This window comes from Tiliqua scincoides, chromosome 2, assembly GCF_035046505.1.
Source record: "Tiliqua scincoides isolate rTilSci1 chromosome 2, rTilSci1.hap2, whole genome shotgun sequence".
In the NCBI taxonomy this organism is placed as follows: Eukaryota; Metazoa; Chordata; class Lepidosauria; order Squamata; family Scincidae; genus Tiliqua; species Tiliqua scincoides.
Window position 1 is genome coordinate 3422501 of NC_089822.1, and position 27729 is coordinate 3450229.

Consider the following 27729-nt stretch of genomic DNA (forward strand, 5'->3'; position numbering starts at 1 on the left):
ATTTTTGGAGAGCATCAAGGGTCTCTAACGTATAAATATGTTTGAAAAGAGCATAGAAAAGAGTCCCAGGAATATGTGATGTGATGTGATGTGTGACTGTGATGGTGTCGACATATGCATATATATAGCCTTTTGCGCTATCCCCCAAATATTGCCAGTCCAGCTATACCCCTTTGTTTGGAAACAGAAGTTCTGCATTTGGTGTGAAACACACCAAACACACACCGAAAACCCCAAACAATTCAGATCATTAGTTGCGCACAGAGGATAAAGAACAAAACTATTTGCTACATGTCACTTTCATGTTAGCTTTCCAAATGCATTGTTTTGGTATGGAAGAGAATCCCATCATGTGCGCCCATGAAAAGGGGTCTGTGTGAGTCTACCAAGGTTTGTGCTTTCAAATGTGTCACTGAAGCCATGCCGACTGGGTACTACAAAGGGCTGCATCCGGAGTGATGTTCCCAACAGGGGACCACTGAGATGGAGTTCCAGGGACATTGTGCAAGGCCTGGCATAGAGCTAGCAGGCAGGAGAGTCACTGAGTATCCCCCGCAGTGCAGTCGCCCTCCATATTATGTGAGGCTATATTATATTTATCCACATCATTATTATGTGTAGGGATTCGGAACTGTTTCTCAGTAAAGAGAATGGCCGATGCTGTGAACGGCTTTGTGCATGATTTTCCTGGCACTAATGGGAGAGTTCCCGATTTATCTTTTCTCCCACAAGCATCTTGTGCTAACAAGAAAGCTGCTCCTCTGCAAGGGACCTCACGCGCATGGAATGCAACGTGTATCCCTTTGAATACAATCCGCGTGTTTTGTTCTTTTAAATGCAACGCGGGATGTTCCAAGATTCTGAATTTCTGTCTGCTGTTGAAATGCTTCCAGGGGAGAACGGAACACGCACGGCTCCCAGGCAAGAGCAGATTTTGCAGGGGTTTCAGGAAAGTCACCACAAACATAACTGACAGTGCAATCCTAACTTGCCATTGGGCTGATGCGGTGGCCCCTGTGCATTGGGCTGGTGCGGTGGCCCAGAGTGTCATAAACATGACATAAGGCACATGTTTATGCCTACTTGAGATCTGACTGGGCCGATGTGGATGCCCGTGCTGGTTCAGCCTTCCGACCCTGCACTGGCTTATCAGGAGATCAGGAATGAAAATCTTGACTATTACAGAATGCAGAATGCAACATTAACTTGAGTGCCTCAGCCAAAGCAGCCAATCCTGACCAGCCTGTTTCCAATATTAGCTATGCAATGGTTAAAGGTATAGGCACTCTGTCCTCCAGATTGTATCTGATCACCCTGAATGTGACAGACCCTGACATTTAACATGTGGGCTGAAATTCACCTTCCCGAAAAGCACTGCGCCCATTCTCAACCCACCCCCCGCCCCATATTTTCTCTATGCTCCCACTATTCCTATACCTGGTGTACCTGAGGTATACTGCTTCTGAAAATGGAAGTTCCACCTGCCTCCTAGCCATTGACATTTTTCTTTCTTAATTCTAAGCAACTGGTCGTCAGCGCACCCTGTCAAAGTGAATTACTGACTGAAGTATTTGCTATGTGAAGATGTACTTCATGTCGTCTGTCCTGAAATAAAAGGTTCCTCTTCTGCTGTTTTCATTCTACCCATCCTCTCTATCACGGAGAGATCTCGCTCCCAATCTGAAATGGGTGGGAAGAGGGAGGCTCAAATGAGAGCTAGTTCCTTACCCGCAGAAGTGTGCATGACTTTGGGGGGGGGGCACCGAAGGGGGGGGGAAAGATTTTGAACAGATTTTTATTTGAAAGATGAGCTGAGAAAGACATCAAAACAGATCAAAGAAACTAAAGGAAGTGGGAAAAAATGTGGAGGGGGGAATGGAGGAAAAATCTCCTGCAGTAACATGGGATGAAAATTAATCTTCTCAGATCTGTTTAAAAGATATTCTGTTTGATCTTTTATATCTTCTGCTGTGATTATCCAGGTTCCTTTTGAAGTTCTGAGCCCCACAGAACTGATATGTAAAAGTCCACATACATATGCATTAATCCAGTACACACAGGCACGCCTGCTTCACTGATCCTGCACATGTTTGCTGTGAAGAGGAGGCAATGAAACAGCAGGCGAGGGGCTGTGTGGGACATAAGAACATAAGGACAGAAGAACAGCCCCACTGGATCAGGCCGTAGGCCCATCTAGTCCAGCTTCCTGAATCTCACAGCGGCCCACCAAATGCCCCAGGGAGCACACCAGATAACAAGAGACCTGCAAGGCATTCTGGGAATTATAGTTTAAGAACATAAGAACAGCCCCACTGGATCAGGCCATAGGCCCATCTAGTCCAGCTTCCTGAATCTCACAGCGGCCCACCAAATGCCCCAGGGAGCACACCAGATAACAAGAGACCTGCAAGGCCTCCTGGGAATTGTAGTTAAGAACATAAGAACAGCCCTACTGGATCAGGCCATAGGCCCATCTAGTCCAGCTTCCTGAATCTCACAGCGGCCCACCAAACGCCCCAGGGAGCACACCAGACAACAAGAAGACCTACAAGGCCTCCTGGGAATTGTAGTTTAAGAACATAAGAACAGCCCCACTGGATCAGGCCATAGGCCCATCTAGTCCAGCTTCCTGTATCTCACAGCGGCCCACCAAACGCCCCAGGGAGCACACCAGATAACAAGAGACCTGCATCCTGGTGCCCTCCCCTGCTTCTGGCATTCTGACATAGTCCATTTCTAAAATGTTGCTTCACATAGACAGGCAGTTTCAAGGGAAAGTCACAGCCCAATCCTATCCAATTTCCCTCACCCCATTGCAGTGGAGCCAACATGAACCCTACTCATCCTATGGGATGCCGGCAGGCTCTTCAAGGTAAGCGGACATTCTTCCCCTTGCCTTGGGGTAAGCCCTGGCCACAGCAACAGGTCTACTTGGACTTGTGCCTATTAAATTGCTGGCGCACGTTCAAGTGGATCAGTGTTCGTGGATCTGGCCCAGGAGAGGGGATAGGATATCCAGCCGCCCTCCAGGGCCCAACCTGCCGCCTCCCTACTCTTTGCCCCTCCACTGCTTGGCGCAGAGCTTATCATTCAGGCACACACTGTAACCTGCACTGGCACCTACAGGACAATGCAAGCCTTTCTGGTGGCGCTACTAATTTCTGCACTGTTGCAACTTGCTTTCACTCCGCCAGTGTTGTGGCACTATAGGATTGCACCATCAGTGCCATAAGAGGGTTAAGAACAAGCACTCAGGCTGAGAGCACACTAGAGATGCTCACGCCAGGTCCAAGATATCAGGCCCATTTTGGAGCGACACCTCCCTCCCCTGCCTTAGACATCAGTGCTGCTGGATGCAAGCTGCAAGTCCAGGCAATACAACAAGCTCAATTGAAACAAATAGCTGAAGCAGGGCTGACCCCACTGTCCAGTGCCTGAAACAATGTGCTGAATACTCCCCCTCTAGTGAAATCGCTAGGGGGTACAGGGCTGCAGACCACAGCGGGTGACACCCTTGGGGGGTGCCACCACTCTTGGCCAAAACTGTGAACATCTTGGTATTTTTGAATAATGCCATCATGTTGTATATCATTTGATGGGTACTGAAAACCTTGAATGTCACCATATTCTGCAGGTTAAGAATCAACACCAAAGTACATGCTTTGTGAAGCCCGTAATCAGGATTGCCATGCTTTCTGTGTCACAATACTGACTGCAAGGTGTGCACAATCAGAATCAGGGCCACAGCATGGGGAGGGGGCTGTAACTCTCTGTCCCACCCTCTGGCTCCTGTGCAAATTGTCTTCCGGCATAGTTGGTTTTTCCCCAGGATAAAAGCTCAGTGTTGTGCCATGACATCCCTTTGATCTGGACTGGGACCATCAGGGCAAAGGCTCCCTCAGTTGCAGGCCTGATCCTGAACACCAAGACTGCTAAGCACACCAGTCCCACTTTGGGTTTAAACTACGGCCATGTAGCGTGTACGGCTTGTATGGTTTTGTTTGGCTTGGGAAACCAGAAACATTGGCAAAGTCTATGGGACCAACCTGATGAAAGAAGACAATAATTTATGTATTATTTTCAGCATTTTTACACTGCCCTTTCTCCAAGGAGCTCAGGGTGGTGTACACTGTTCCTTCCTTTTCTCCTCACAACAACCCTGTGAGGTAGGTGAGGTGGATAGTATTTGGTCCAAGGTCACCCAAGAAGCTTAGCGGCTGAAAAGGGATTTGAACTTGGATCTTCCACTTCAACAGTTTCTTCCTTTTCCAGTCCCGAAGTCCAACTCCCAAACCACCAACAATCCTGTTTTTCTACTATCTATTTATATCTACATAAATTATCTAGTTCTTTCGTTTATTCTAGCAAAGTATTCAACATACTGGTTGAATCTGGTGTGCTCCCTGGGGCATTGGGTGGGCCGCCGTGAGATACAGGAAGCTGGACTAGATGGGCCTATGGCCTGATCCAGTGGGGCTGTTCTTATGTTCTTAACTACAATTCCCAGGAAGCCTTGCAGGTCTCTTGTTCTCTGGTGTGCTCCCTGGGCATTTGGTGGGCCGCTGTGAGATACAGGAAGCTGGACTAGATGGGCCTATGGCCTGATCCAGTGGGGCTGTTCTTATGTTCTTAACTACAATTCCCAGGAAGCCTTGCAGGTCTCTTGTTATCTGGTGTGCTCCCTGGGGCATTTGGTGGGCCGCTGTGAGATACAGGAAGCTGGACTAGATGGGCCCTTGGCCTGATCCAGCAGGGCTGTTCTTATGTTCTTAACTACAATTCCCAGGAAGCCTTGCAGGTCTCTTGTTATCTGGTGTGCTCCCTGGGGCATTTGGTGGGCCGCTGTGAGATACAGGAAGCTGGACTAGATGGGCCTGTGGCCTGATCCAGTGGGGCTGTTCTTATGTTCTTATGTTCTTAACATTTTGATTAGAAAAGTTGCATTTTCGAGGATAACAAGTTATTCCCTGAAATTTTTGAGAATTCACTTTGCGTTCCGCTCCCGCCTGCTGCTGTTTCTTCTTCCTAACAGATGCTACTTCAGCAACATTTTGTTTAATCAGGGTTTTTTTTCTCCTTCCTAGAGCGATCCTAGCTAGTCAGGGATCCTGAAGTGATCATGAGGATCACATCACAACACTGCACGGGCTTCATGCTGAAGTTGAACTCACAAAGGGATATCAATGCTGATTGAAAGTGAGCAGAGTAAATGTGAGTCTTTAATGGTGAATGATTGGTGAGGTGAGGATCACATTTGCACATTCACAGTAGGTATTTAGCTCTGAGACTTACTGGTAAAGATCAGAATTTTTGGGCATTACCCTATTGCCCTCTTGGTAACTTAGAAGAATTTGAAAGTTGACAGGCACCAAGCTTATGGCACTTGCTGCAACACAGACATATCTAATTTGCTATTGGGCAGCCCAATCCTGAGCTGCCCAGGGTGTGGGGCTGCAGTGGCACAGAAAAAAGCTGCCACCGCGTCCTGCATGCTTTGGGCAGCCCCTGGTGGCTCCTCGGGAGAAGGGAACATTTGTCCCCTTCCCCTGGGTAAAGAGAGTAGCCAGCTAATGAAAAGGTCGGGCTTACTTCCTGACACGGAGGCGTCGCTCCACCGGTCCAGCCTCCCTCCCTCCCGCTCCCTCCCCCCAGCACACCTCCCCCTGCACTCCACCCGCCTCCCTCCTCCCCAGAACACCTCCTTCCCACCTCCCCCCCCACCCCGCTTACCTCTCTGCTGCTTGGCAGTCTGTGCAACCGCAGAGCAGTGGAGGTTGGGTGCCCGCCTAGCGGTAGCCCAGTGCCATGCCTTATGGCATACTTGCTACACTGCGTGCCAGTGGTGAGCCAGCGTGCCAAGCTCAGGATTGGGCTCTGAATCAGCACTCAATTGACTATTGCTTGTATCTGATAGAGCCACGCTCAGGTCTTTTCTATGTACCAGTTCAGTTTTCTTTGAAGGGTTACAGTGCACTCTATTTTCTGTTTGAGGTCCCTTAGATGAAATATATTTTTTTCCCCTTTAACTGAGACAGATGGTTGACTCTTCCTTTCCACCCACTTTTTTTTCTGCTGTTGCTTTCAATCTGATTCACACTCATCTACAGAATAAGGTGGTTAATGGACAACATGCACAAGTGTATCTGTCCTAGACTTCCATTTATTTGTCCAGGGTCTGTTTCTGAATTCCATTCATTGCCTCAGAAGAGGATATCAGCACAAACAGCAGCAGCTTGGCAGGTAAAGAGTCTGGAAATCCCTTCCCTAAATGGTCAATCCAGACTTGTTTTGAAAGTTGCTTTTGAAATCTCCAGCGCCTGTAATTTTTCTGCTTGTGGCTGTCAACTTTTAGGATGTGAGCATCTCTCCGAAATTGGCCACCATTGATCAGAAACTTATTTGATATATGCCATTAGGCAGACATCAGTCACTACAGACTAGGCTCAGACTAAAATTTACAGCATCAATCCATTCACCTATCAAATCTAGCATGGGGGAGCTGAAAATAAATTTAGCCCATAAATGCCGTCGCTTCTGACTCTGCAGGTAGAAATGCCTTTTTATAGCAATGCTTCTGGCCAAATCACTTCTTTAAACAATCCTCCCCTTCCCTCAATCTTGGCCAAACAACCAGGTATGGAGTTTGTGGCAATTTGCCTTTTCACATCCAAGATGAAGATGTTTTTCTGGCAATTTGCAAAAGCGAGAGAGAGAGAGAGAGAGAGAGAGAGAGAGAGAGAGAGAGAGAGAGAGAGAGAGCTCAGGTTTTGAGTTTATTGTGTAGCAAAAAATCCTACTATGGACCAATGCATCACTACATCCTGCACAGGGCCACATTTTAAAAGACATTGCCTCCAATCCTATGCACACTTTCCAGGGAGAAAATCCCAGTGAACACAATGGGACTTACTTCTGAGTAGGCATGCAAAGGTCTGTGCCTTTTGGAAACCGCAATGGATTCAAAAAGCCAGTCACTAAGATGTTAGTTGAGGTTAAGGATAACAAAGCCTGGGACAAGGATAATTTCACAACGACCCTTGTCCAAACTGACCGAAAATCCTGTCCTTTGACCCACGGCTAACTGAGATCCAGCCAATGAATACCAGAGACAGGATCTTCTCAGTGAAGGCACTGCAGTTGTGGAATTTCATCTCCAGGGAGATCTGCTGAGACCACCCTCCCTCTTCCCCATGCAGCAAGCCCCCTGTTTTAAACAGGCCATAAAAACATTTTTACTCTATAAGGCATTTAAAAATGAATTTAGCTTTATGCTCCTGGTTTTATAGGCTTGCTGCTTTTATGGTACTCTTTTAAAATTTGTAATGTATTTTTATTGTTTCAAGAATGTATTTCTTTTTCTCTTGTGAACTGCTTCCACTTTGTAATACGTCGCATCTTGTGAAACGATATTCTGAAGGCGAGATTATATTAGTATCATTACAACCATTTATATACTGCTTTTCAAAACACAACACAAGAAGTTCACAAACACAAACACAAGAAGTTCACTTGGCAAAGGACCGAGAAGACATAAAACAAACCACCAAACAAAAGCATCCAGACTTCATGTGTCAATGGATGGAATCCAAACCAGTTGTTATATACCACCGAAAGAGACCTTGTGGTTCTGGTAGTTAAACACACTTTAAACACACTTAAAGTACTGAGTGTGCAGCGGCGACAGAAAAAGACACATTGGCACAGCCAATCCAGCACAAATTCACAAAGCCAACATGACTTGCATTAAGAACATGAGAACATAAGAACAGCCCCACTGGATCAGGCCATAGGCCCATCTAGTCCAGCTTCCTGTATCTCACAGCGGCCCACCAAATGCCCCAGGGAGCACACCTGACAACAAGAAGACCTGCAAGGCCTCCTGGGAATTGTAGTTGAAGAACATAAGAACAGCCCCACTGGATCAGGCCATAGGCCCATCTAGTCCAGCTTCCTGTATCTCACAGCGGCCCACCAAATGCCCCAGGGAGCACACCAGATAACAAGAGACCTCATCTTGGTGCCCTCCCTTGCATCTGGCATTCTGACATAGCCCATTCCTAAAATCAGGAGGTGGCACATACACACCATGGCTTGTAACCCGGAATGGATTTTTCCTCCAGAAACTTGTCCAATCCCCTTTTAAAGGCGTCCAGGCTAGACGCCATCACCACATCCTGTGGCAAAGAGTTCCACAGACCGACCACAAGTTGAGTAAAGAAATATTTTCTTTTGTTTGTCCTAACTCTCCCAATTTTAGTGGATGTCCCCTGGTTCTGGTGTTATGTGAGAGTGTAAAGAGCATCTCCCTATCCACTCTGTCCATCCCCTGCATAATTTTGTATGTCTCAATCATGTCTCCCCTCAGGCGTCTCTTTGCATCCTTCGGGGGGATTCCATTTACTGAAGGTGTCCTGGAGGTAAGGGGAGGTTTGTACCCTTGACCTGGGGAAAGCCCCAGCCAGCGCAATGCGTCTATTAGGACTCGCCCTTAGCTGGCACAACTCTGAGTGGATCTGCGTTGGCGGATCAGGCCTGGGACAGGGGAGAGGATATGTGGTGTGCAAGTGCCGCTAACCCCACCCCTTCCAAGCCCAATGGCATCAGTCCTGTCTGTACAGATTTTCCCCCATCCTATCACACTATGCCTGAACCATTCATTCCGTAGCTCCTTTTGGACATTTCTTTCACTTCATAGCAGCTGTGATGTTTGAGATTTCTTGCCCCATTTCTGGCTATTTCCTAAGAACTGTGGTATGTTACAGAGCAGAAATCTAAGTGTCCAACCCCTCCCAATCAACTGTGGTTATTTTATTTGTACTTACAAGCGCATAATACAACCCAGTAAATTATTCTATTTCCATACACTCAATGATCAAAAGACGCATTTGTGGCTAAGAGCGCACATGTTGGTCATTGAATGGGGGGATGGGCAGTCGCTTTTCTCTCTTCTTGTGCACACAAAAATCAATTGAAAGAGTTTTTTAATTAAAATATATGGCTAGCTTTCTCAGCTTTGGAGCCTTTAACTAGGGTTGTTGTTGGGGTTATTATCCAAGGCTTTCCTGCTCACAGTGTGGAAAAAAAGGCGGGGGGTTGTGATTTCAACTAACGGGAGGGGGGAGTTGTCAAGGGAAATGGGTGCTTTGGTTGTTCATTTGAGAATCACATGGTGATGATGTCAAGGGTCAAAGAAGAGAGAGCAGAACCCAAAGAAGAAAGGAAGAAATAAAAAGGGGAAAACATAAAGAGGCTGCTCAGATATCACTGCACGGTGTGATTCTCTCCTTCCAACTGTCCTTTTTAAAGATGCAAATCCATGCACTCGAACACACTCCCCTCCCCAGCTCAAGAGAGTCTTGGGGAATGAAATATGTTTCTTCAGAAACAGCTTCATTTGAAAACGTTGGAACTGTGTAATTGAACTGTTCAATGCCTGCTTGTTCATCATTGAAATAAAAATAAAGGGCAGGGGGACGGGAAAGCTGACAGACTGGGCCTCTGATGAAAAAGTTGAGAAAGAGGCATCTTCAGGCATTTTTCCTTTGACCTTCTCACTCGTGGAGCTCTGATTCCTTCCGTTCCTTCTCCCCCACACCATTGCGTGTATTGCGTGGGTGCTGGTTGAAGGCTGTGATGAAAAGGTTCCCAGAGGAGGCTTGGAAGAGGCTCACCAGGATAAGCACATTGACTCTCTGTTTTCCTCTCTGGGTGTTTCAACTCCTAATTTACAAAAGTTTCGCACGTTCGATCCCACATGCTGTAAAGACTGCTTTCACCCCACATGCTGTCATATTATCTTCCAAAACCATCCCTTTAGCTCAGGTTCAGACAGGAAGGGTTTCCTTGGGTGCCTGACCTACATCTTGGGTGTCCCTGCTTTCCTGGGGTGCAATCTCACCAAAATCCAAGTCTCAGCCCTTTAGACAAAGCCTTCCAAGACATACTTATTTGGGTTGAATTTTGGTGGTAGAGTTCCCAAGGACCTGGATTTCAAGAAATGCTTTTGCTTGATTTTGTTACAGTGCAATGGGATGCCCACAAATGGTGAGAATAAGTTTGAAAATGTACTTGTAAAGACTGGCTGTAGCCCAGAAGGTGGGCAAATGGCAGCCCCAACTACCCTTATCTGCTTCCTCCCACAGTTTCCTGCTTCCTTCCATCCTTTTCTCCATCCTCCTTTCCTTGGGCAGTCTTTCACTTTTAATTCTGCCTGATGGCTTTGCTTCTTTGCCCTCTTCCCTTCAGTCATGCTCAAATATTGCCTGTCCATATGGAGATAACTGTACTGTAAGACAGGGACATGCGGTGGGTGGGGAGGCAGGTGAAGCAGAGCTCCGCTCATGGGTTGTGTGTGCTTGCACACCTCCCCTGGTGGGGGTGCTTTTTGAAGGACTCTGGCAGGGAGGCTGTGCCTCACCTGCCTCCTCACCCACTGTACACCCCTACTGTAAGCCAGCACAGAATGAGGCATCCTTAATACCACTGACTTCCATAAGCACAGACACACCTAACGACTGAAGTTTCACCTGTGAATCTTCTTCTAATGGAACAAAATGGTGGGACATTTTTTTTTCAAAATGTAGGAGCCAATTTGCATGAAAAATGAATGTAGAAGAATTACAGAGATTTCTCACTTTGTAGTGCTATAAAAAAACAAACCCAATCATTTAACATGGACAGTGTTTCGGTTTTCCTGTGGAAGGCCTGGTGGCGATTTGTAGCATGTTCTCACCAGTAGCTCAGATTGCACAAAGCTTCCCTATATAACTACAAGATCACAGTGAACAAACTGACATTTTGTCCCACTGGTCCATGGTGAAGTAAGTGGGTAGATGAAGACCAAAAGCAGAAGGACACAGTTCAGCCTTAAACTCTACTGCTTGGGAGAGTTAGCAGATTTTCTACTGTAATAGGACATTTGCTGGGGAGCAACAGGCTGTTTCCTTCCTACACTGCTTGTAGGAACTTGGTTGGCCACTGTGGGAAACATCAGGTCTGATCCTGTAGGGCTCCTCTTGTATTCTTAAGATACAGACAGCATTTACCCCAAGAGATCAGGAAATGCATCATCGGAGTAAATTTCTCAATAATAACGGCGCATGGTAGCATAGCCACAGAGTGAGGAGAGGACGGAACTCTTTATAAAAGGGTAAAATCCATTTAGCAGCCGGAATGCCCTAATGGTCAACCCGCATTCCAGCTCATGCCTCTATCTGGTGCTAAGTAAACTGCTTTCTGATGGTGGAGTGAAAAGCCTATTAATAAATTCTGCCCTGGAACCGTTTCAAGCATGGGCTTGATGAAACTACTCCAGTTCCTGGAGGATAAGTGAGACCCAGGTGCAGAACTGCTTTTGGTCAAGCTGTGCTAGAGAATGCGAAACCGAAAGGAAGCGGGGAAGGAAGATTTTTTTTGTGTGCAGTGCCCTGGGACACGAAAAGCCATTGGTTTCTTCATTTCTCTGTTTCTTTCGATTTGAAATGAAATATAGACGGTTTACAAAATCAGGCCGTTTCACACTCCTTAACTATCCATGTACAGGTCTGTCGTGGGACCTTCTGCTCTAGCCCAGGCACCTCCACCTCAACTCTGTGGGTATCGATTGATGGCCTAACAATGTTTTTGATGGATGCCTCCACTATGGAAAAGTTCCAGCATCTTTTCCGTTTTTCTGTTGAGGGGAAAATGTTTCACCCTCAACCCGTTAGTTTAGTTGGGGTTGCTTTTGAACTTCAGCAGTTGCCCAGCCAACCAGAACATTTCACCTGGGTCTTTTTGTCATTTTATTGGCAATATTCCTGCACAGCAGCTGGAGTACTGTTGAGTCACTGGGCCACAGTCAGTTCTTGCTCCGTCTCTCTTCTGATTCCATTTCAGTTGCAATATCCAGGGTTTGCAAAATTATTTTCTGCCTGTGTGATGTGGTGGGTTTTAGGAATGGGCTATGTCAGAATGCCAGATGCAGAGGACACCAGGATGCAGGTCTCTTATGTTCTGATGGAATGCCTGCTAAAACAATTCCATCAAAGACCATTTCAGCCAGAAGGAATTTCAGAATTTGATGGGTGGGTGGGCTTATAAGGGATGAATGGCATTTTTGAGTTGGGTAAAGGCAGCGACTTATCAATGTAGACTCTTCCCCCACCCTGCAAAATCTGCTCTGTACAGAATACTGATGAGCAACAAGGATGGTTCAAAAAGATGGCACCCATTTCCCTGACAAGGAGACATTCTTCTTTTGGACTTTCACCTTCTTCACTGCTGTCTGGCGAACCCTGCCAAAGGAGCCTTGGCATTTTTTTTCCAAAAGGGAAGCCAAATAAGATGGCAGGGAGAGCAGGGATGGCAACCCTTGCATTAATCAGGGAGAAAAGCTCTGTCTCCGAGAATCCCTTCATTAGCCAGCCAGCCAGGAGTCCTTTGACCTCCCACATCACTTACTTCCCCAGGAAAACTTCTCTTGGCAGATAATCCTTCTTGTAGGCCTCATCCATATTCAAGGAGGCGTCATATCCAAGCACCACTAAGAGTCTAATCAAATGGCCTTTCTTTCTTTCTTTCTTTCTTTCTTTCTTTCTTTCTTTCTTTCTTTCTTTCTAAGTTAAAATGACTCACAGTTTTGTGTGTGTGTGTGTGTGTGTGTGTGTGTGTGTGTGTGAACGGTTTTCTCTTTTGGGTGAGTTTTGACAATTCCTGCAAGAAGTTTGCATTGGCCTGCCTTGCCCAAATGGCTACGTAGCATTCATTCCATTATCCCACAACTTCCAGTTCAATCCTGTCCTTGCTCCCCTCCACTGGTGCATGCTGTATCCAGCACGGGGTGGGGGTGAGTAGAGCAGGAGCCTTTGAAAGGGAAAGGGGAAATCCCGTTTCTCCTCCATAAGCCTTCTGCCCTGCACTGGGTCTCCTTGGACCTGTGCCAGTGAAACTGCTGGTGCAAGTCAAAGGAGGTCCACCAGGAACAGTGGTGGACCTCCCATTAAAGATGATGGGGCAAATGACCCAGGTGTAAGCCTTTAGGACCCAGTGGAAGCCTCTCTTCAGAAGTTTAAATCCTTGGGGAAACCTCAGAAAGCTTCCCTGACAAAGCCTGTGTTCGTGCGAGGCTCCATGAGCATCAGGTGAGTGGGGGGGGGGATTTGCACATGGGACGGTGGCAGCATCCCATGTGGGGGCGCCATCACAGATCTTTGCCCTGGTGCGTGAGGCTGGGGTGGTCTTCCAATGACCAGGAAGATACGGTGCACGCCATTGCTGCTCGATCCAACCCCTCCCACAGGCTCCCCAACCTGTTGCTCCTCCTCCCTGCCCAGTTTTGCCCCCTGTCAAACTTAGTTCCGTAGACTAAGTAGTGTGAGTCCAAGGAGTCCTACTGGAAGGCAGGTGGCTTATGGGGAGGTAGGTAAAAATCTTTTTCTTTTTTGAATAAGTAAAGATTTTTACTTCCCTCTCCTGGGCCGTCTCCCCCACCCTCCAGCATGCATTGTGTGCTCTGTCAGCAGAGTTATGTGCAACGGGCTGGTGGGGGATAGGATTGGGCTGCCCATCTCACTTTTGCCCTCAGTGCTGTTTAATACAATTGGCTGTGGCAAGCAACACGATTCAGTCCACCATTGCCTGTGATTTCATCACATCAGACACAGTGTTGTGACATCATAGCTCATAATCATGTGGGGTCAAAACCAGGGATGTTTGGTGGGTGGGGAGGAAGGTGAGGCAGAACCTCCCCACCGGAGCAGGGCCTAGGAGAGGGGGGTAAAGGGGGTAATTTGTGGCCGGGTCCAAGTTCAAAAAGGGAGCCCAGGAACCAAAGGAAGGGGCTCAGAAATTTACCAGGATCTGACATTTTCCTATCTGTTCAGACTTGTTGCCTGCATGGGATGCTGTGGATACTATCACAAGCATGCAGCTGTAGCTACTGGTAAGCCATATATTCTTAGGAGTGTGTTTGATTTTCCATATTACTGTATCTAGCTGCTGATGCCACATGGGTGGGTAGACCTGAGCTCCATAGACTTTTCCAGTTGTCTCTACTCTCCCCCCACCCTGTTTTGCCCCTCCCTGCCCCCATTCTGCTCACCTGCCTCAGCCCTCCCCCACTCTGTTTCACCCCTCCCCCCTTGTAAAGGGGCCCTAAAGAAACTTTGCACCCCCCTGATAAAATTCCTCTCAGAGGCCCTGCACCAGAGTTCTTCAAAAAAACACCACAGCCGAGTGAAGTGCGCAAGCACACACAACCCATGCGTTCTGCACATGGGTTGTGTGTGCTTGCATACATCACATGGAGGTGGCGCTTTTTGAAGGACTCCGGTGGGGAGGCTCTGCTTCATCTGCCTCCCCACCCACTGGGTGGTCTCTGGTCCAAACAGCCAATAGGTTGAAATGTGGGGAAGTGAAGCTGAAGACTGTGAGGAGGAGAAGGAGGAGGAGGAGGAGGAGAAGAAGAAGTAGAAGAAGAAGAAAGCAGCAACTTAAAAACATCTCTGATATGTTCACAGAAGGATGAGGAGCACAGAAAATAGTGAGAGAAATAAGCCCCCAAAGCAGCAAGTCGCTTCCATTTGTGCCTGCTCTGCTTCCAAATCCAGAAAGCAAATGCCTCTTCCCCGGCCCTGCTCTTCGAAAGAAGCGAGCTAGGAAACCCCTAACCCTCTTTGCCCCTGAAATGTTACATTTTTTTGCTTGCCCAGTAACAGAATTAAACACTACTGGAGCAGAACCAGAACTAGCTCAAAGCCCTGATTCTTATGCAAGGATTTCACTGGTGAATTAACACATTTTCCCCCAGTAGAAGTTAGCCTGATCTGTGACCCAGGGGCGATGAAAACTGCGTTTGAGGTTAACAGTGGAATCGGAAAACAAAGGCCAAATGAATTATACATAAACAATTGCTCCAATTAGACCTCCATTTAAATGATATAAATATATGCCACTGCACTGCCTTGTGAATTGTCAATTATGAATTCCATTTTTTAGCCTGGTCATGATAGGGGGAAACAAAGACACCCGAGGTCATGACTGACTGATTAGTACAAATTGTTGACACATTTCTGCACCTACTTTAGCTGCACGCTGAAGTTTGTGGGTGTGCTCCGGGAACATGGGGGCGGGGTGTCATGTGATTACATCAGCCAATCAAGCTTCAGAGACCCTGATTTGGCCCTCAGCTGTTGGGCATGTTCCCTTTTCCTCCTTTTGAGTGGCAGTGCTTGACCCTGAACAACCATGGTTCACTTGAATTCCTGCAGATGCTTCAAATATTAAAGCCTTAAAGTCTTTTGACAGCATCCAAGGACATCAACCCTGGGCCATTATTCATTCATGTGGCAGCTTAATGCTGGTCTGGGATTGATGTGCCACCCCGTCTGCAGATTCTTCCACCATACCAGTCTTACCCACTTTGGGCCAAATGCAGTGGCGTAGCTAAATGATCGTGTAGCCCGGTGCCAAGCTCAAAATGATGCCCAGAAGTGACGTCACAACTGGAAGTGAAGTAACACCCAGGCTTTTTAAAAAGAGGAAACCCACCTCGTCCCCCCAGCAACTCACCACCCACTTGCTCTGCTGCCTCCCTCCAGTCAGTGGCATAGCTAAGCCATCTATCTGCTACCTGGGATCAAAGAAGATTTGTAGCCCTCCCTAAGACAAAATCAAATTTAATTAAGTATATAAATAAAAAGTGTGCCTCTGATTGGTTTGAGACACTGTGCTGGGATGAAGAGGGATGGCTATTCTCCCCTTGCTAAATATAAGAGGAGCACCACTTGAAAAAGTGCCTCTTAGTTAGCAGGAGTAAGTGTATTATGATACATGGAAATGAGAGCTGAACTATATTAACACCTTATTCGTTCCATGCTGTTTCATAATAACATGTCATTGCAACAACATGTCATGACAATAACATGTCATTGGTTCTCAGAACAATCAGTCTCATTGGTCAGTTTTGAGTTAAAGAAATCCACTTTTTGTTCCATAAGGTAGTTATGTTTTTGTTTTCTAGTTAATTGACCATAACATTGGATAGAATAAAGATATTCCAATGCAGTTTATTTCACTGCATTCTGCATTAAATTACCTTTCCGATGATATATAACATGATGGTATTATTTATACACACCAAATTTTTCACAATTTTGGTTATTCGTGTTAAGCTCAGCTTGTGGTCCCCCTAAAGCATGATGCCCGGTGAAACTGCTACCCCCTGCACCCCCTTAGCTACGCCCAAATGACATGCTCAAGAAAAGAAAGAGGTGCTGCCCTTCTTTGACTCTACAACCCCACGCCAAACACTTCTTAGGGTCTCAGAGGTTTAGGGCTCAATCCTATCCCCTGCCAGTCCACAGCACGCAGGTCCAACCAACAGAGCATGTGCTGCCTGCTATGGTGGGGAAGTGACCAGGATGCTGGGAGAGGTAAATAAAAATCATTTTTACTTACTTCTCTGTAGGCCGCCTGGATGTCAATGGGTCTCCCGGGGTGTATGCCTACTCTTTAGCTGGTATGAGGAGGCTCCTGGGGTTGGGGATGGGCTGGGAAAGGGGAATAGGATCCAGCTCCCATTTTAGAATGGCTTTCCTCTCTGCAATCCTGTGTGTGTGTGTTTGTGTTTCAACTTTGTCTTTCCTGCTTTCCTGCTCTGTCCCTCTAACAGCCCAATCCTATCTAAATTCTCGTACTGCAGTGCAGGGAGGTCACCAGGATGGCCACCAGGGAGGGCACCAGGATGAGGTCTCTTGTTATCTGGTGTGCTCCCTGGGGCATTTGGGGGCTGCTGTGAAATACAGGAAGCTGGACTAGATGGGCCTATGGCCTGATCCAGTGGGGCTGTTCTTATGTTCAGTGCTGGAGATCTCAGGATAAGGATTTTTGGCTGCTGGAGATCTCAGGGTAAGGAGACATTTGTCTCCTTGCTCTGGGGTAAACCCTAGCAACCAACCACTATGGGTCAACTTGGACCTGCACCGGTGATATTGCTGATGCAACTCCGAGTTGATCCATGCAGGCAGATCAGGCCTGAGAAGGAGTTTGGGATGCAGCATGCACTTATTTTGCCCTCTTATTTTGTCCTCTCCCATGCCTGATCCACCCACCTGCCCATCTCCTCCCTGTTCCACTCCCTCTGCACTCCCCCGCCCCTGCACTAGACTTAGATGGTCTGGAGGGGTGTCCCAATGGCTGTTGGCTCTCACGGGAAGGTGCCCGCCTTCCCACTGGTGTGCTGGTTACTAATGCTGTCGCAAAGTGCTTTACAGCACTTTTGTGGCACTGCACACTAGAAGAACATGCAGACTTGTTAGGGCCTCCAGGGATCTATAAATCCTTCCTTAGAAATTTAATAGGTCTTTTGCCTGAGTAATTTAAACACTCCTTTGACTTCATCATTGCTCTAAAGTTTTGCCCAAAAATGTACCCCCCACATCTCCCTTGACTATTGCTTTAGTTTAGGTTTTCCCCCCAAACTTTTTGAGCTTCTGGCTATCCTACTTTGTGGGTCCCTTCAAAACATCACTAATAACACAGGCCAACACACATTTTGCTTCCTTAAATGTTACACCAATTCCTGGGTATATTTGAGGTGCTGATTCCAAAAATGGCATCCCTATCACGGCTAGTTTGGAGACACGGCATAGCCTCTTTAGTGAGGAATCTGCTTGAACCATTCACTAATGAGGCTACACTATATCTCCAAAACTAGATGTGAAAGAGCAAAGCAGATGCCATTTTTGGAATCAGCACCCCAAATTCATATCAAACCACCCAAAAACTTTTCTGACCATCAAGTTTGTAGGCCTGTGTAATCTGTTTCACATGACTGGGCATGCAGTTCTCATGTATGAAACTCTGTGCGCTATGCTATGCATGCAAGAAGATTTTTATGGATTCAAATCTTAACACTGGAATGAGAAATGGAATAGAAGAAGACATCTTGTAGTCCAGCAGCAAACCTAGTGCTGGGCAAATGGGGAAAATATCCTGGGCGCTTAGCCTGCGTTACTCCAGGACCGTGTGAGAAACCTTCTGAGGCTCCCAATGCAATTGGAAACAGTGTTTCTTTTTTCCCGGAAGAACTGTTTAATACCACAGGGGTGCTTCCGAACACTTCCCCAATAGGCCTGGAGTTGTGCGAGGCTCTGTTGCATTGGGTAAGTACGGGGGGTGGGTGGCATCACATGGGGGGTAGCATCACAGACCCTTGCCCCAGGTGCGGCGAGGGGTAAGTCCCTTACTGTTGTAGTGTTCCACACTTGAACACCACACTTGAAAGGGAAACATTCATTAGAATAAACAGCAACATCTTCTTCCCATTTTGGGATGATGGGAGAAGAGTACTGGGGATGTTGTCATCATCACAAGCCCTGTTTTGATTTGTGAAGATCCTCTGCCAGGGACATCAATCCACCCAGATCTTGGTTGGTGGGCAGAAGAGGGCTCCATCTGCCTCCTGATTCTATACTTCCTTGGAAATGGAGCACATACGTCTTCCAGGAATCCTGGTGTGCTCCCTGGGGCATTTGGAGGGGCGCTGTGAGATACAGGAAGCTGGACTAGATGGGCCTATGGCCTGATCCAGTGGGGCTGTTCTTATGTTCTGGGCCCACCACCTCAAAATGGGGCCCACTTTGAAAACTGCTGGAAATTTAGTTGGCACCTCTAATTAAGAGAAGATACTGTGATGAATCTCCACCTGTCTGTCCACTGCCATCTGACAGAACAATACAGTTGGTCATCTGGTTTGTCCCTCAACCCCATCTTCAGTGATGCCTCCCTTGGAGAAAGGACTGCAAATGAACTTAAAAGACCGTCCCGTTATTGATAAGAGTTGCTGTGCCTTCACTGCTGTGATGGGCCGGACCTGCCCCTAGATTAGAAGCAGCTGTGTGGGCAGCACCCCCCCCCCCCAGTCTGAAACCGTCAGAGTGAAGTCTTTGAAATTGTCTGAAAGTGGAATGTCAGGTAGATGCATGCATGGCAGATGACATCTCCTCTTGGCAGAATTTAATAACATCCCTGCTGTTCAAGCTTCACAATAAAATAAAAAAAAGGGAAACTGTTCTGAGCAAACTGAAGCAGGCAGTGGACTCCTGTGTGAGGACAGATAGAAAGGATAGAGGCAGCAGACATCGTCACCACTGCAGAGGTTAGACATGGGCACTCTCCCCAAGGCCCCTGGCATGCCCCGTCCTTCTCAAGGGTAATTTCTGATGCTGTGCTTCCTTGCTTCTGTTCTGACATACAAAAAATGGTTGCACTAGATACCCATTTGCCATGTAGGGAATGGTGGGTCGTGAATCAATCAAATCCATCTGGTAGCACCCCCCGAATATTCCTGATAGCTTTCACAATCTCTTCCTTAATAGGCCAGATTAACTATTATGCCAGCTAAGCTACAGAGCAGGGCATCAGTCGGGGGACTCTTCGATAATGTCTTCTCAAACATGCTCCCCCATGACCTGAGCTCTGCAAGCGTCTGAAGTAAGAGAATTGTGACTAGAAATCATGAACCCTACCCCTGGCAGACAGCCCCATCCCAAACCATGTTCCAGAGTCCTTATTAATCTACCAGGAGCCTGTGCGGTGTAGCAGACAGAAATGAGTTCAAATCCGCCTTCAGGCCTGCTGCAATCTTTGGAGAAACAACAAATATCGTCAATGTCATACTTTGTATTGTTACATGATTTCTTCTTGCCCTACCCATGGTGGAAAGCATGACCAACTGTGGAAATAGAATTGTGCCTGGAATCGATTGTCACCCATCCTCTTTTCTATGCACAAACCCTTTTCACACCAGAGAGAAAAATAGCACAAGTTCACCTCTCTCTCTCTCTCTCATGTCAACAAGCCAGCCATTGTACAGAGAGTAAACTCCTATGCAGAAAAAGGACCTTTCCCTTTGGCCATGGGCAAGCGGCCAGGGGCAAGCGATTGTGCCGCTGGTCTCACCGGCTGCCGTCTCTCAGACTTACATGCATTTTGCCGGCCCTCTGGGAGTGCATTTACAAATGAGACAAAAGAGACAGCAGATGTGCTCACATTCCTTCATAGGGAGCCAAATCACAAGGTCAAGAAAGAGGGAGGAAAGAAAGAGAGCCTTATCAAAGGAGTGAGAGCTGCGGTGGCTGGGATTATCTCAGATAGGTTCAGACCGAAAAGCTCTGGGGGAGTTTCTGCATTGTGAGAATGACTGACCTTCAGATGAGCCATTACACCGGGCTCTTCCTCTGCTGGCACGCCATCTTGGAAGATAAAAGGCCCCCACCATACCTTTTCAATAGGACTCCAACCCTATTGTTCCAGCCCCTCTTTGATTTGAATAACAACACAATCCAGCCTCTAACATCCAAGGTAATGTGTAGGTGGATGCCAAACAGATGCTGCAGATATCTGCCTGTTGTTCTCCTCCCAGTTCCAGCTCTGTTGCATTGTATAATACAACATGCTTTATACATACTTGTATAAAGAGCCTTCAGATGTCCCTGTGCTAGGACTTTCTGTGTTGTCTCCTGGGCTTGGTTCCCTGACTAACCACAGGCAAATGTCACTTGGATTCCAAGCTTGCTGGGCATGTACATTGGCAAAAGGTTCTTAAAAAGGTGAAAGAGGTTTAGGGTAACATGAGGGAGACCTAAGGACAGCTGAGAAGAGGGCTTTTGATGGAGGAGGCCTCTTGGCCTGATCCAGATACCATGCAGGTCAGGGTTGGAGAAGATGAGGCCTAGGGTGATGGACCACCCTTTTTCTCCACTCATAGGCTGGCAGGAAACTCAAAACCCTCCACAGTACTTATAGTTTCAAGTTACTGCTAGGTAAAACTAGCTCAGCCCCACATATGGACCATCCATTCTAACTCCCCAACATAAGGCACAATCTCTTCTACTTGAACCATCGGTGACAGATGTTAGTCCAAACTTTACTGGAAATCTTGCAAGGTAGAAGTTTCCATAAACTTCAAGTTTTCCATAAACTTGACCTTTGCTAATTGTGTAAGAGGCACTTTTTCAAGTGGGTGCTCCTCTTTTCTTTAGCAGGGGGAGAGTAACTGGCCCTCCTCACCCCAGCAGTGTCCTTTCTAGTGGCTGTCTGCTGGTGTTTTGTGTCTTTTAGATTGTGAGCCCTGTTGGGACAGGAAGCAATTAGTTATTTGATTTTTCTCTGTAAACTGCTTTGTGAACTTTTGTTGAGTGTTGGGAGAGTTAGGACAGACAAAAGAAAATATTTCTTTACTCAGCGTGTGATTGGTCTTTGGAACTCCTTGCCACAGGATGTGGTGATGTCATCTGGCCTGGATGCCTTTAAAAGGGGATTGGACAAGTTTCTGGAGGAAGAATCCATGATGGGTTACAAGCCATGATGTGTGCAACCTCCTGATTTTAGAAATGGGCTATATCAGATGCAAGGGAGGGCACCAGGATGCAGGTCTCTTGTTATCTGGTGAGCTTCCTGGGGCATTTGGTGGGCTTCTGTGAGATACAGGAAGATGGACTAGATGGGCCTATGGCCTGCTCCAGTGGGGCTGTTCTTATGTTCTTAAACTACAATTCCCAGGAGGCCTTGCAGGTCTCTTGTTATCTGGTGTGCTCCTTGGGGCATTTGGTGGGCCGCTGTGAGATACAGGAAGCTGGACTTGATGGGCCTATGGCCTGAGCCAGTGGGGCTGTTCTTATGTTCTTATGAAAAGCTGTATATAAATACTGTTAATAATAATTAATAAACTCACTTGGAGGAATCTTCCATGATTGTAGAAGTGTTCTTGCAGTGAGGAAGGAAGTCTTGCCTAATGTTTTATGTAAACTGGGTCCAATAAGTAGAATACAGCACACCATCCATATTACCAAGTTCCTCCTGATTGTCCAGAGCAGGACCACCACACTGTTGGCGCTAGACCCTGCTGTGCCCATGAGAAAAGGTAAGAAAGCGATGGAGGTACGGGTGGGGGGAAGGGAGCAAAACTGGGTGGGGAGATGGGAAAAATGGAGGCAGGCAGGTGGTGGGAGAGGATCTGGTGGAGATGGTATGTGCCAGATCTCATTCCCTGTCTTGCAAACCTCCCCACTCCCTTTGCTGAACGTAGTGGAACATAACTACGGGTTATAAGCCATGATGTGTATGTGCAACCTCCTGATTTTAGGAATGGGCTATGTCAGAATGCCAGATGCAAGGGAGGGCACCAGGATGAGGTCTCTTGTTATCTGGTGTGCTCCCTGGGGCATTTGGTAGGCCGCTGTGAGATACAGGAAGCTGGACTAGATGGGCCTATGGCCTGATCCAGTGGGGCTGTTCTTATCTTCTTATGCTGTCTCAGACTTGCGCCAGCTACAGGGCTGGCATCAGTTCAAGGAGACCCATCATGAAATTTCCTTTCCATAATGGTAAGAGGTGGAAAGTGTGCGCTCATTTTTTGCACAGCTGCATCAACGGGCTGGAATTGGGCTCTTCGACTTTTGTAGTGCAGTTGCATCCAGAGTCAACTGCTAATTGTCCTCTGGCTTCTGGACCAGGGGTGGCCAACCTTTCAACTTTAGGGCTCCCAAACCTTTAAACAATTGCTTAGAAGAGGGAATTTCCGTAGGCGCAGCTTGTTGCCTCACAGATGACAAACTGCACCTGCTGAAATTCCCTCCTCTGTGCAACTGTTAAAAGGCCAGGAGCCCTAAAGTTGAAAGGTTGGCCATCCCTGGGCTACACCCCCTCAAAGCTCCACTTCAAGACTGCTGGAATGCTGCGGAGGAAAGGCCAGAATGGGAAGAAGTTTCCATGTGGCCTTTGGGGATTCAGGGCTTCGCCTTCCATTATTGTGATCACAGTTTACAGGCGAGATGTTCTTTGGTGAAGAAATGAGCTCAGCGGAACTGAAGAGAGCAGCTGTTGGAGAAGCTCTTGTGAATCGAGCACAACCCAGGGGGACTGGCTCCTCTGGCATCCAAAATCTGTGCCACCAGTAATGAATTTTTGCAGTGGTTGATTCCGGAGTCAGATCTCATTGTTCTCCGTTCCCTCCATGAGCCTCTATTTGTGTATGTGCAAGTGTGTATTTGTTAAACAAATTGACTCACCGGGCCTGTTGCTGGTGGTGGTATAGTTTAGGATTAAAAACACACACAAAGGAGGGAAATGGGGCGTTGGGGGGGGAGAGCACGTCTGAGCTTCCACCTGTAAATTTGTATCATTGGAGGCTAACTTAATAAGGGGGAAAAAACCAACATATGCAGGTGGCTGCCTGGGAAAACCGTTTGCCAGCAACAGCATCTGCTTAAAAGCCTCCAAATGTTCAAGATGTTTATGAACCAGAGATAATATCTCTTCCCCTCCTGTCATTCACCCTGCCACAGCTAAGTAGGAAACTCCGGCAAGGAAATTATGGTCAGGAGAAGTTAGCCAGGCTGTATTTATTCGACTAAGGGCACAATCCTAACCAGGTCTACTCAGAAGTAAGTCCTATTTTCTTCAGTGGGGCTTAGGAAAGTGTGGTTAGCATTGCAGCCGAAAGCACTGGTTCCCAACCTGTGGTCCGAGGATCACAGGTGGTCCCCGAGACCCTGAGAAGTGGTCCGCTAGATCTCAGAAAAAAAAATTCAACTTTGATCACTTCCAGCATCTTGCTGAGTGAGCTGTCCCCCATGGACCACCAGAGAGGGCAGAGAATGGACCATTGCAGCTGACAACAAAAGCAGTAACCCACACATTTACTCTTTATTCCCTATAAAGAATAAATCTAATAAATCTCTAATAAACCTTCTCTAATTATTACAAATTTAATTGTATCTTTTGTGTGCAGGGGTGGGGGGTTGTCGTGATCCATGACAATTCCAATTTTTGCCTCAGTGGTCCATGGACTCCTGAAGGTTGGGAACTACTGGTCTAAAGCCTCCAACGCACCTACAGGGCACCGACATTCCTAATCACCCGGAAGGTGGGAAAGCCTCTATTTCCACTGTTGTTCTCCTCCTTTGTACCCTCTGATGATGGTCTCCTCTCCCTACCCTAACCCCGTCCAACTGCCGGCAAAAGTTGCCAATGCCAGAGACAAAGAAGGAGAGATGGAAGGAACAGAGCTAAGTGAATGGTCCTCTCCGGCGGGGGGGGCTTGTTTATGAGCAGGAAGGGAAGATGGGACATAGAGCAAGACCTTAATCTTATCCGCCCCCGCCAATACAGCTGAGCTAAAAAGGTGTATGCTATATTCAGTGCATGGGGGTGGGAGATTATTCCCCCTTACCCTCCATAAGCCCCCCAGTTGCCAATGGGTCTCCTTGGACCTGCACCAGTTCTTTAGCTGGCCCAAGTCCAAGGGGTGGTAAGCCTACAATGAACCTACAGGATGCAAAGGGATGGGATAGGATCATGCCATTGCCATCAGATCCACCCCTCCACTGCCTCCCTTCCCCATTATTCAATTGCTCCCATCCCCACCCCTTTGCCCTCCCTGACCCTCTCTGTCCACCCCCACTCCCTCTGCTGCCATAGTGGTCTGGCAAGCATGGTGGAGCCAGTAGCAGAGTGGCGGCACTGCTGCATCTGCTCTGTGCTCTGTCAGCAGCCATTTCATGACAGCGGAACTCACTTCCACAGGGAACAGCCCAATCTTCAATCAGATTGGGCCGCAAAGCAAGGCCGCAAGGAGGCACTCCAGCCGTGAGCGCCTGTAGGGACTGTCGCAAGCAGCGGCCACTTAAAGGGGCATGCAGGCTTTGCTTCTTTTAGATGCTAGTGCGTGAACCAGATTGAATAGCTAAGCCCTTGGCTAGCTATGTGGCTGTAATGGAAATCACCTCTGCCTGTTTCCAGATCCAGAGCCAGACCCCTCCTTTTCGCCAGAGGACCGGATTTTATAAGATACTGACATTCTATGAATTCAGGGACATTCCGTAAGTTTGTAGAAAAATCCATATTTAAATGTGTTCTTTGAATGTATTATCCTACCAGCTGTTTTGGCAGTAAATAAACAAACAGACCATATTATGAACTGAAAGTTTCACCCCAGCCTGATTATTTGTCCTCATATACACAAGTACATTTTAAGTTGCCTCTCCTGCTCCCATTTTCTTGTCTCCCCTGAAACTTTTCTAAAATGTCCGTCTTTTATGAAGTTCATAAATAACCACCCAGCACCCAAAGATTTCCTATTAAAATCTTGAACATATGTTACTTAGGGGGAAAAAAAAAAGATATTTCAAAGTAAAATTGGCTGATAACGAAGGAATCCCATAAAGGCCTATCTTTCCAATCATCCGGTATTTCTTTTGTAATTTCCTCAGAGATCCAAGAAGGATTTTTCCAGATGTCTCTGTTCCTTCCAGGTGGCATGTTCAACAGAATTTGGAGAATGGCCAATGTTACACTTATTCTTTTGCCTTAAAAAAAAAAAAAAATAAATAAAAGCAAAAGGAAAACTGAATAATATTTTTATGAGATCTGAAGACCGCAACCCAAGAAGAGATGAATTTGCCCATTTGGGTTAACCTACACCGGACATTGAAAGCTCTCTGTGTGCTTTCCCCCAAATTGACTGGGTCGTCCCGAAGGCATTTGGTGGGTCACTGTGAGATACAGGAAGCTGGACTAGATGGGCCTGTGGCCTGCTCCAGAGGGACTGTTCTTATGTTCACAGTCCCAGGAAGTACAGTAAAGGCTCAAGTTAAAGATCCTCTATTAGTTTGGGGAGGGAGGAAGGGAGGTTCCCTTTGCTGCTAGCTCACATTCCCTCTCAGGCTAATCGAGGGAGGGAAGGGTGGTGTTTTTCACTAGGATGACAGCTCAATGGGAAGGGTTAAATGGATCCTACATTGTGCAGTCTCAACACAAATTACTCTTCCCTTAGTTGCTGTTTAAGTTGGCGGTGGGAAAGACAGAGGTTCAAACTACGTATTTCGCATGGCGCTAATAGGCAGGGTTGTTTTTTCCTGCAGTTTTGGAGTGAAACTGTGTCTACCATGGCACTGAGAAAAACTTTGTTCTGCTTACAGTTTTTAAAGGGTATGGAAATTCCTTCCCAATGGCTATTGTGATCCATTTCTAAGGACCAAACTGCCCAGTGCATATGTATTCTGGTGACCTGCATAGCCCTGATCATATGTAGTTTGGGGAAAAAAAGGTGTGTGTGTAGGGTTCTTATTTTAATATATTTCTACTTTTCTTTTCTTTTCTTTTTTTAAAACACCCACAGTGGCTAACATCCAAAATAAAAATAAAATTAAAATAAAATAATAAATAAAAAAATTCCTATTCCTCCTTTCTGCAACAGACCTCAGGTGATCTCCCATGCAGGGACTGACCAGACTCAGACCTACTGGAAAAGGTGTAGAAGAGGGTAACTAAGGGTGCAATCCAAACCCCTTATGTCAATGCTTTCCAGCACTGGCATAGCAGTGCCAATGGGACATGTGCTGCATCCTGCAGTTGGGTGTCACTCATGGAGGCCTCCTCAAAGTCAGGGAATGTTTGTTCCCTTACCTCGGAGCTGCATTGCCCTGATGTCAGTACTGGAAAGCACTGACGTAAGGGGTTAGGATTATGCCCTAAAATGATCAGAAGGCTTCCTCACGTGGAAAGGCTACAACAGGTGGGGCTTTTTAAGTTGGAATAAAGGTGACTATAGGGATTTGAGATTTATAAAATTATGCATGGTATAGGAAGTATATAGAGAGAAATTCTCTCACAATTCAAGGGTCCTCCAATGAAATTGACTGGTGGGAGATTAGAGCACATAAAGGAGGTGCTTCTTCATACAGTGCATAAATAGTCTGTGAGATTCATTGCCACAAGATGTGGTAATAGCCACTAGCTGTGATGGCTTTAAGCTTTGATGGATTCAACAACTTCATGGAGACCTGTGTAGTTAGTCTTATGTTCTTATGCCTATCAATGGCTGCTAGTCTTGATGACTATGTGCGGCCTCCAGGTTCAGGACACCTCTGAAAACCAGTTGCAAGACAGCAACAGGTCATGCAAATAGATGGGATGTGATGGGGGCCCAAGATGGGAGCATTTATACATCTCCCCCATGCGTATTTGAACAGTCTACCCAAGACTTTGCAGGTGAAGCCTGTCATTTGCAAACCTTTCTATGCAAACATGGGCACTAGGTGTTTGCTTTTAATAAAAGACAAAAAGGAGAAAAATCTCTGGCCCCCAGAAGCTCCTGTTCCTTCGTTCAAAGGCAGCTCTGCATACTAGAGTTTTTATTAACACATAGCAAAACCACACCCAAGCAGTTCTGATATTGTCTGTGCACACATCACCCCAGAAGCTCAAGACGATGCTTCAGATGATAATAGGAACAAGCATATTTGAAACAAAGGCTGGTATGATCTGTTTAACAGCAAGGAATTTGCCCAGGCTCTGAAAAGTGAAAACCTCACTAACCAGCAAAGAGAGAACAATAGAATTTCAATTATATTTTAATCCCATCCAGATCTCTTTCTTTTTCTCTCTCTTCCTTAATTTGTTTTTTTTTTTTTTTTTTGAGAAATGTCAGATTAGAGACCAGATTTTTAAAAAATTGAGTTTAGTGTAGGGATCCAAAGAACCAAAACTGTCATTTGCCTGGAATAAATAGCCAGTGTGTGCATATGAAGAAAGGCAGAAACAGAGAGGACATGAGAAAGTGGAAAGAGGTAGTTTCTGGTGCTCTTGGCCTGCTGTCTTCTCACACAGTGGTAAAGGAAAGATTCCCCAAAAGAAAATGTGCCATGTACAGAGAAAACTTCAGACAACTGGAGGCAGGCAAAAAAA

The 27729-nt window shown here is 46.7% G+C and overlaps 1 protein-coding gene across 31 annotated transcripts in view; it reads right to left on the minus strand.

The window, feature by feature from the left end:
- The window catches only part of CELF4 (CUGBP Elav-like family member 4), a 697876-nt gene that overhangs the window by 146007 nt on the left and 524140 nt on the right, over positions 1–27729 (minus strand). For 6 of the 31 annotated variants that reach the window (XM_066616572.1, XM_066616559.1, XM_066616568.1 and 3 more), the window contains exon 4: positions 19562–19568. The exons of the other annotated variants lie outside the window; for them this stretch is intronic. In XM_066616572.1, coding sequence (XP_066472669.1) covers positions 19562–19568 — 7 coding nt within the window. The remainder of the gene's footprint in view (positions 1–19561; positions 19569–27729) is intronic. 31 annotated transcript variants of the gene reach the window in all.